Source organism: Cottoperca gobio, chromosome 13 (genome assembly GCF_900634415.1).
Source record: "Cottoperca gobio chromosome 13, fCotGob3.1, whole genome shotgun sequence".
Lineage (NCBI taxonomy): Eukaryota > Metazoa > Chordata > Actinopteri > Perciformes > Bovichtidae > Cottoperca > Cottoperca gobio.
This window is the reverse complement of record NC_041367.1, coordinates 18,024,857-18,035,134: the sequence shown is the minus strand read 5'-3', so window position 1 is coordinate 18,035,134 and position 10,278 is coordinate 18,024,857. Positions and strand designations below refer to the sequence as shown.

General features: G+C 41.1%; 1 protein-coding gene across 1 annotated transcript in view; it reads right to left on the bottom strand.

Annotated features, from left to right (window-relative positions):
* Nucleotides 1-426: 426 nt before the first annotated feature.
* Nucleotides 427-10,278, bottom strand: part of gab2 (GRB2-associated binding protein 2) — a 34,771-nt gene continuing 24,919 nt past the window's right edge. Inside the window, exons 3-10 of the mRNA XM_029446423.1 lie at nucleotides 8,831-9,059; nucleotides 6,116-6,705; nucleotides 4,818-4,915; nucleotides 4,367-4,646; nucleotides 4,138-4,228; nucleotides 3,799-3,901; nucleotides 3,571-3,693; nucleotides 427-2,844 (exon numbers count right to left, since the gene is read on the bottom strand). Of these exons, the coding sequence (XP_029302283.1) occupies nucleotides 2,701-2,844; nucleotides 3,571-3,693; nucleotides 3,799-3,901; nucleotides 4,138-4,228; nucleotides 4,367-4,646; nucleotides 4,818-4,915; nucleotides 6,116-6,705; nucleotides 8,831-9,059 (1,658 nt within the window). The 3' untranslated portion in view covers nucleotides 427-2,700. The remainder of the gene's footprint in view (nucleotides 2,845-3,570; nucleotides 3,694-3,798; nucleotides 3,902-4,137; nucleotides 4,229-4,366; nucleotides 4,647-4,817; nucleotides 4,916-6,115; nucleotides 6,706-8,830; nucleotides 9,060-10,278) is intronic.

Sequence of the window (10,278 nt, the reverse complement as noted above, 5' to 3'; positions counted from 1 at the left end):
TACTGACTGAAATCACTGGTATGTGTATCAGCTTCCAAACACCTGTATCAATCAATCAATCAATCAATCAATCAATCAATCTATTGCTCTATCTATCTAGTATTTTATCAATGCCAATGGATGCAGCGTCTGTCCTACACAACAGGGGGCAGCAGACATTCAGCTTCTGAGCATTACAGCACCAATTAATAATATTTGGGTGAGAAATGAGTAACAGCATCAGTGGTTCCCAGAAAACAGTGTTTTGGTTTATATTTAAAGAGGAACCTTAACGCCAAACGTTCACTTCTTGATTTATTCTATGTCAACAGTTTAAGTCTAACATAATACAGGAATAACACAGTCTTGTATCCCAAATGAACTGTACCACATCACCATGACACTGGCATCGTCTGTCATATTGCTTCACAAGATCAAGACAGTTTGCATACATCAATGTTAGTAGAGAGAAGGTTTCCTTGTTTGGTTGTTGTCGTTTTCCTTTTTTTTTTACAAATATCAACTGCAAAATGCACAATAAATTAATAAATTAACACACAAGCAATCTGCAAATGCTTTACAGTAGTAGCAATAACAGTGGTTTAAAAAATGATCTCTACTAGTACAGTACGTCAACCCAGTGACAGTCTGAGCAGTGTTTTCAATCTCGCCCAGTCAGGCTGTCATTTAACATACTACAACTCACAATCTACCACAACACATACACAGCTCTTCTGCTTACAACGGGTATCTCTAGATAATAAATTACACATCCATTTCACTTCAGAGACTGACAGGGAGACAGGCTTTTCTTCAGTCTTTTCTTTTCTCTCATGCTCTCGCTCTTTGTGAATCACAGTTCACCCGGGAAGGGCTTTGCCAGTGCAACTCAAACTGCCAGCCTCCCCATTTCATGTATAGATCATAAAATTCAATTTAGGAATGAAAAAAAAAAAAATACACGCTGTAACAAACTTAACTTAATTTAGCCTGACCCCGTCCTTATGAATATCACTTGCTTACATGTATCAGTAAAAAATAATGATAAAAAGAATACAAAAAGCAGTAAAAATGGTAGAAAAACATTAAGAAGTAAATCTTAATGAAATAATCAATAATACCATCGAGCACTGCATGGCCACACTATTCATAGAAAGATCAAATAGGTTATTCACCCTTCAGTGGTTCCAGCCCACAATGAAATACTGGACTTAAGTTGAACTAGAAACTGATCATTCAGTTGTCCTAAATACAATATGGCTCTCACTTGAATAATATTGTGAACAATTCAATTTCTCCAAGGCAAAATTTACAGTCAAAACTGAAATGAAAATATAAGGCAAATTAAACAAAACAAAAAAAGAGTTTAGGAAATTAAGAAAACATTCTTTCCTAAACCATTTTTTAACTATGATCCCTGGCAAATCTTCATTGTGGCAGGTTGCCTTTGCAGGAAAAGCACAATGTAACATTCCTGCAGTGCACCTTTTGTCTCAGACAAGTGCATCAAACAGTCAACACTATGTGCTGCAAATATGTCATTCTATTAATAATTTACATACAGGAAACAATTACTCTTCAAAAGACATAGCTGTAGTGTGTGGAATATCAAAGACCAGAGACATACATCAGTGAATGGTTGAATTCTGGAAAACATAAATATGCTATTATCCTTCTACTTAGCTTGTCTTTGTGGTCTCTAGAGAGAGAAATAGAGAGGGGTAATCTGAACTCCTTGGAAAGTACACCTCCTGCTTTATCTTTTACTTCATCCCACTCAATAATCTTTCTTGGTCAGTGCACATTTAGAATGAAATGTATTAAAACATTACCTGAAGTGAACTGACAGCTGAACTCAAACCTACATAGACTCAAGATACTTCTTCTTGTCGCCGGTTGTTAGGTTTGTACCTGCATTGAAATAATTGGCATTCCACGCAGCCCGACAGCTTTTAAACATGGTTTGGGCTCATGCTTAATTGAAACCGAGGCTACAGCCATGTGCAGTTATCATTAGGGCTTCTGACACGGGCCTTTACGCATTTGTAAGGCTGTATCCCCCCCCCCTCCTCCTCTTACCAGACATGCACTGCTAAGCTGAAATGATTGCCCGCAGTGAAAATAATCTCTTCACTGCTTCTGCAAGACTCAGCACAAATGATAGATTGAAGGGAAAAGAGAGAGTCTGCCTGCATGCCAAAATTGGAGTGCATCTTGGCATTCCTGAGACCAGTAAGCGTTCTCTTACAGTATATTAATATGGTTATCGACCAGTTAGCCTCTGCTACTCTTTTAAATGGCATCAATTGGGTATATTACCTGCTAGATGCAAACTCTTTTACTGTTGCAGAGGGGGTGGATGGGACAAATTTGATGAAACAATTCATTTATAAAGGATGGATTGATGAGTAAGGATGATATTTTTACACACATTATCAATTGTCCATAGACTGTTATACAACAGTCTGCATGAAGAGCTTTGGCAGGGCGCTCCGACTGTATGGCCTGATATCCTGCGTGTTAACAGTGCATTGCAGTAAAAAATCATCACAGAGAACAGGCATAGGATAGGTTATGGCTTTTTGTCCAAATTCTTCAGTCTTAAACAAGCCTAACTAGTTTTCATAGTAATGATAAAAACATGATCATAGAGATGCTTGACTTAAGGTTGGGTTTTTGTTTAGTTTTTTTTTTTTTGTCATTGTTTTGTACAGGTCAGTGTCAGGACTTGACCCCCTTAGCAGGTTCAGTAGACTGCCGCACATCGGTCCACTCTTGCATGGTGCTTTGCAGTGCCTGTGTCTTCTCCTTGTCGACCTGCACGTAGTCCACCTTCTCATCAGAGGTCACCGAGGATGTGGAGGGCTGCGGAATAATAAATAAAGCAGGAGTGAGATTCTGGTCACAGGGCGGACTCGGATCGGTCAATACTGAAGCCACTTATTTAAAAACTATTCATGCAGTCTGCATTTTCAACATGCATCTCGGCCAAACCTCACTCAAACCACTATAGCACTTCGTACATGTCTCAAAATGAGCTCATTCGACCATAACACTGGCAACAATTCTCACTCAGAAAGCATACATTCACTCATAACACACAAAAAATAATAATAATAATGATAATACATTAGATTTGTATAGCGCTTTTCTAGAAACTCAAAGACGCTTGAAAATAACACCTATTTACTTTATTGACTGTAGTAAAGTACGTAACAAGAATGAATTTCCTATATCTTTGCATATAGTCATATATTTTACTTTACTGAAATATAAAAAGTTGTTCTATGCACGAAATCTGCCATCAATCTGTTTTGAATGTCTTTTTTAAAGTTTTGAAAACAGTAAATATATAGTGTTTAGCAGGTGGTGGCGTACGAATGAGAAAAGAGTACATGGATTTTGGAAAATGTGGTCATTGAATGCATTTTGTGTGAAAGAAATAAAAGATTATTAACAGTTTGGTCACATAGACTTCTGTTACGCTGACTTTGTGAAGAGTTTTGAAAATGTGACTTCAGTTTGGACCAATGCATATTAGCAAGTGAAAAAACAAACTCATCTTAAAAATCATAAAAATCATCTTTTTACTTTTCTGTGTGGGCTTGGTGACCCAGGCTGGAAGTCCAACGCTAGGTAGTCCACGTTGCCACACTTCCTAGGGGCCGGGCTGCTGGTACCGCTCACGGCTGGGGAGGTAGACGCTGGGTTCTGCTAATGGGACAAGAGGGAGGTTTCACTCACACAGGGTCGACTAGATCATTAAAACAAAGAACACAATGTGCTCTCCTGATCTTCCCTCCAGCTATTGGGACTCACCATAGCCACATAATTCTCTTCACTGTCTGCGGAGTCAGTGCTGGTGATGCTTTGTGTAGAGATGGGTCGACAATGCTGGGAGGACATGGAGTTCATAGCAGGCCTGAAGCAAAGCAGACAGGACTGTGAGTGTTTCTACCTTCTGAACTCTGACAGAAACCAAATACAGCATCGTTCTGTACCAACAAACCGTGTGTGTGTGTGTGTGTGTGTGTGTGTGTGTGTGTGTGTGTGTGTGTGTGTGTGTGTGTGTGTGTGTGTGTGTGTGTGTGTGTGTGTGTGTGTGTGTGTGTGACTGGTCTTGGGTAACCCAGTTTGAATGACTGATATGAGACTCACATGGGCCGTGTCCAGGACATGGTGACTGGGCTCTTAAATGGCAGCTCATCAATGATCCCATTGTTCTTCAAATCAAGAGGTGTTGGCTTCGCTGTGGAAAACAAGAGCAGACACTGTCAACAAAAATCATTGTATTTGTAAAAACAATTAACAATGAAAAAGATGGCAACAAAAGAAAAAGAAAACCCCCACTTTTAGATTTGTGAGAAATCTGATGTCAAAAACTCACATTTCCTGTTAGGTTTGAGGTTGCGGTTGATAGGTGGTGGTGTGACATCACTGAGGCGGCTGGGCCGGTGACACAGGGACGCGCTGCTCCCCTTACGGGCAGGTAATGTTGCAGAGAATCCTGGGAAATCAAAGTGATGTGGCCCAGGGCTCATCGGGATGTAGATATTCTTAGGACTGTCAGCCTGGGCAGCACTGAGTGGCGAGGAGCCAGGATTCATGGGCACATAGTTGTCATCCGAGTTGCCGCTGTCTGAGCGAGTCAGAGGCGTCTTGGATCTCTGGTGTCAAAAGAGACAGAGGGCACATGAGTCTCTTAAACTCGTCGGGCTTACTATTGCAGGAAAGACGTAACGCTCAATTGGTGTAAATAGAAGAAATGCATTTGCTCTCTCTGCACTTTATGATTTCACACTAGCAGCATCTGTCTGAGGAGGGAGAGAGTCACTCACCAGGTAGGAGCTGAACCCATCATTGACAGACTCAACAGACTGGCCTGAGTTGTTGAAATGAATGGGACGGTGATGGCTGTTAGTTTCAAAGGAGGAGCCTGTGAAGAGAGGCATGGAGAGAAATCAATTTACCACTGCCATAAACTCTAAAAGCTAGTGAAGTGAAATATTACGATGCAAAAATAGGCTGATTTAGACAAACATGGCTGACATTTCAAAGGAGAAAACTAGTGTTTCTAATGAAACAAACAGAACACAAGTGACATTTCATTAAAGGCTTCACTGGGTTATAATTAGTCTTTGCAGCACAGGTGTGTGAACAGCCTGTAGCCTTACTAACAAGGGTCGCAGGTCAATTCTTGTCTCTGGCTATACAAGGCCTGAGCATGGGCTTGGCAAAGCAGAGAACATAGCATAACAAGAGGCAGTGCATTGTGTCTGCGACTGTTTTTTTCCCCCATTGCTTATCAGCCTGGAACGAGGCATTCTGGAGCGGGCTGTATGGCTTGAATTTCATTAGCATCTCAAACAGAACAGTGTCTGCTAGACTTGCCCGTTTGTTTCTGCTCAGCTGCTCACGTTAAATCAGTAAAATGAGAGATAGAGGAAGATGGAAAGAGTGAGAGTGAGAGAAAGAGAAAGAGGGGGAGGAAGAGGAAGCGCAAAGTCACTGTTATACCACAAGAGAACAAACTGATCAAGTCAGACTTGCATTCGAAAACAGGAAACAGGTGAAATGTGTCATTTAAAAAGATCTGTATAAGTCAACTGAGATAATGTTTGAAGGGGACACATTGTGAAAATCTTGTGCACATACAGCTGGGTCTCGAGTGCCTACCAACCCACAAAGTGTGAAATAAAACAACCCAGTCAGTTGTTTGTGGTCTGCCTCGGTCAGAAAACATGGGATCCAACACGCCATTCAGATTTAGCTCCTCTTCCTATGTCACATGCAGCTTCAGTAGAATACACCGCCCCCCATCTGAGTATCTCCACCAACGGCTTGAGAGCTACCTTTGCAAAGGTGCACCATATATTTCTAGCAAGCCTATAAGAGCAGACTGGACTTCTTTCGGGAGGGGGATTAAAGAGATGGAGCGTTTCAGACAGAGGTTGAATGCAGATATATTCAGACAGACGGTATGAGAAAAAAGAACGTGTTTTTTGAACAGCATGTAAACATGTTCTAGTAGAAACCCAAAATACAAGTATGAAATTATTATCATAATATGTCCCCTTTAAAGAAACAAGCAGCATTCAGGAAGAAGCAGGTAAAGCACCGATTGCATTCAGTGTACCTCTGTGCAGCCTGATGTTCTCGACAGCAGGGAGAGTATTCCTGCGTGGGATAACCGACACCGCAGACGTCACATCTCCGTTCTGGCTCCCTACTGAATGGGGACTCCCCCAATGCCCCTCTGACCCCTGGCTAGGTTTAGGGGGCCTGGGAGGAGGAGCACAGGATGACTCAGAGCTGGAGGGTGTCAAGGCATTGTGATTCTTATCAAACGTCCGGGGTATCTGGTAGAAGGAGCCAGGTGTTGTGGGAAGGTCGTAATTGTCATGTGGACGTTCGTTGCTGTGCATGGTGGCAAGTGTATTGCAGGGCGTTTTGAAGGTGTAAACCTCCTCGTTCTCCAGCTCAGGCTCACCCAGTCCGCTGTGAGCCGGTGCCTCCGAGCTGTAACCTCGCGGAAGCACGTAACAGGCCTCCTGGGAGTCCTCGTGTCCCTGTAACTGGTGTTTTCCGGGCTTGGGCAGGCTGTAGAAGCCGTGCAACTGAGCACCCATGCCATTCAGACAATGGGAAAAGCCATGGGAGAGTTTCTGCACCGAGTCGCTCCCCACAAACAGATTGCTTCGTGTGGCCTGGGAGAAACTGGCACTCCTGCAACATGGACAAAGACATGCACATTTTACACTATTGCACACATTAAGTATTTATTGTCCCAACTTTCCAAAGTCTAAATGCTCCCTCAAAACCAGACATCTGTCTCATACTCCAACATTCTCAAACAATGGCAAATGGTTGACAACAGTCTCTTTTACAGTAGCATTTAATGCAATTCCAATGTAATTACCCAAAGAAGCCACTAGATGGCACTGTAGCACTTCAGGTCTTAGCACAGTTAAAGAAAACAACAACACACACCTTGCCATCAGTGCCTGAGCACCTTCATGCAGCTGCACTTTGGCATACACATTCAATCTTAGTACTCTTAACATTTCCATGAATAGCTGATTTGCTTACATGTTTTCGGCATGTTGACAGGGCGATGGCATCTACGTTAAGAAGGAGAATGCTATGACTTTCCCACAGTTTCTCAGCCTCGGTTAGACACCCTAGGGACATGCCTCATTTATTCTGGCTCCTTTGTAGGGCTTGACCTTGAGTGTCAACTAGAGCAACCCCACAGCTTAGACATTTCTAGCCAGTTAGCTGAGCAATGGTCCGACTTAGTTGGCCAATGCAAAGATAAGATATCCTCAATGAGTCGTTTCTTTATGTCTGAAGTAATCTTGCTTGAGAGGTTATGCATATGTGTTAGCAACACCGCAGGTTTCTAATGGTTATCTTCAATCTTGATTATAAATTTAACCATTTTAAACGAATAATACATCAAAGTAATACAATTAATATTGACATAACATTTTGCTCTCTTTGACTCCTTGTCTTTTACATGTCAGATGGCATGCTGAGTTTCATCAATTGTTCTTCTGTCTCCTCAATCATCAAGCAATAATTTTGTTCATCACTCTGCCTGACATCATTGTGGCTGCATGGGGGCTTTTTAGGTAGATTAATTCATACCACTGGTCATCAGAGCAGCAGAGTTGTATTCTGACGTGAGTCATACCCCGCCACCAGATGCTTGTCTTAATTAGCAGAATCTAGTGAGAGAGTGACAGAAATATCTGCATAAAGCTGATAAGATGGATCGTGAGGTTTAATTTCCTGGGTTTCACAGAGGTCCAACACAGCAGATTTATGTGCAAATCGTGTGGCTGAGAGGGCAGTTCTACCCTGTGCGAGTCTAAACCTATAGGAGTGATGAATTGCAGCCTCAACCTCATTGATCATGTACTGTGCTGGCTATCTGCTGAATGGCATCATTATTAAAGCTGCCTTTTGATTCGTGGAAGCGGGCATGATGGCAGCAGAAGGTGATATGAATGTTAATGAAAAACTCAGAAGTGCCTTTAACATAAACACTTGGTCCTTTTGTTCTCCCGCTTAACATATAGCTGAGATAGGCATGCATGTCCTTAAACATACAGTTACTCAACAAGTACTCACACCTGCTGAAAATGTTTTTGGTATTTCATACAGTGGATTAACCAAAAACAGACATTGTTTTATCTTCAAATAATAATCAATATTGCAAAATAAAGTATTGAATCTTAAAGTTTCCATTAAATATACATTTTAAATAAAAGAAGCACTACAAATTCATATTAATAGATGCGTCCTGTGTGTCCAGTGTAGTGTTACGTGGTGGTGTTAAATATGAGCCACTGGGTCATATTATAAGGACGTTATTGAAAAAGAATTCATACTAATAGAAAATAATTTCAAATCTAATCTAATTTTCGTCAATAACAAAAACCTTGTTTTTTTTATAGAAGTTCCCAGGCTTCTGGATTTAGACTCATCTGCCATACTCATGATGATCTATTACTCATATCAGGCTATTTTTAGTTTAGAATATTCTCTTCAATTTAATATTAGTATTAAAAATGGACACTTCCTCAATCAGAGTCCATCATAATATTTCCACAATGCTTTCACACACACACACACACACACACACACACACACACACACACACACACACACACACACACACACACACACACACACACACACACACACACACACATTTTCCCCCTGTAACAGTAGTTCTAACCCTTAGGGGCTTCAAAACTGAGGAAGTGTTGTAAACCTGTATGTTGACCTGCATTAACGGAAAACAGGAAACTGACACAGGACGCCTGAGGGTTGTGACCTTTACCGTGCACTCTCTGTCTTCCTGCTCATGCACTGGTGTAGGAGGAGGTAGTCCTGGGGTGCACTGTTGGTCAGGGAGCTATGGTGTGAGTGGCGCACAGGCACATCAAAGGTGAAGAGCACTGGCTGGCTGGAGTGGATGGGGGCAGAAGTCTTGCGTTCTCCAGTCAGGGGAGCCATTGAGCCGGTGACATCTGCTCCAACAGAACGGGGCATATGGTGTAACCTGCCATCTGCAGACAGGAGAGATGTGAGTTATTGATTGTTTAACCCATAACATGTTTTCTTTTAAAACCCATCTCAGGCTTTTCTTGAGAATTAAAAATAAATATTGTTGCAGATTGGATATTCTGTACAATCTACAGAAAGTAACGTCCAGCCAAATAGTCATCCCTAAAACATTTGTTTCTCTTGTTGTCACAATTCTCAAAGTCAAAAGGCAGTGTGCAATTCATTAGAGGGTTTTAAGCCTTTACATGACCTTGCCTTGCATGGAGTCTTGTATTCAGTAGCTTTCAGTCTGCACTCAATCAATAGAGAAGGATCTGTCTCAAGGGAGCAGAGAAAACAGTATCCTTCTGCTTTTTTGGGCTGCAGGGTGCGAGTGATTCACCAGCACATGATCCAAGTTATCTTTTTTGACCAGCATCATTTTATTGAGGTGCATCATTTTGCAAAGCGGGACTATGTGAACAACATGGTCATACAGTCTTATTGTTTATGCGTGACATCCCTGATATCTGCATCGAAAGGCAACAAAGAAAAGAAAAATCTGAGAAGGGGATGCTGCAAATAGACTCGGAATGAAGCCAAAATGAGGAGGCACACACTGAGCTGTAGGAGTAGAGAGTGGGCGGCCCACTGATCCATCGACCCATGGTGCTGTGTGCAACACTAGCTGATGGGAGAGAGGAAAAAACCTCCACCAATCATCTTCTGCTGATACTAATCTCTCTCTTTCACTCTACCGTACATGCAAGGTTTTGCATGAGGATATTTATACAAGAACAATGAGATTAAACTATTCAAAATTGGGTTGATTATTTTTATTATTGATTCATTTATCCATGATTTTTTGATTAAACAAATAATTGTTTCATCTCTACAAATCAAACAATTGTGAAAAATGGCAAATACAATTTCCACGAGACTAAGATGATGTCTTAGAATTGTATGTTTTGTCCGACAAACATTCTGGAACCCAAAGTATTCAAGTTACACGCATATAATACAAAGAAAAACAGTAAATCTTCTCATTTTGGAAGCTAGAATTAGTGTTTGAACAATTAAATGTCAAAATGTGTTTTTTTTGTCAATCAACTTATCCATCATTCAACTAGAGTTGCAACGATTGCTGTATTAATCGATTAGTTGATCAATAGAAAAATAACTACTAACTATTTTGATAATCGATTAATTAAAAGTAATTTTCCATGCAAAATGGCAGAAAAT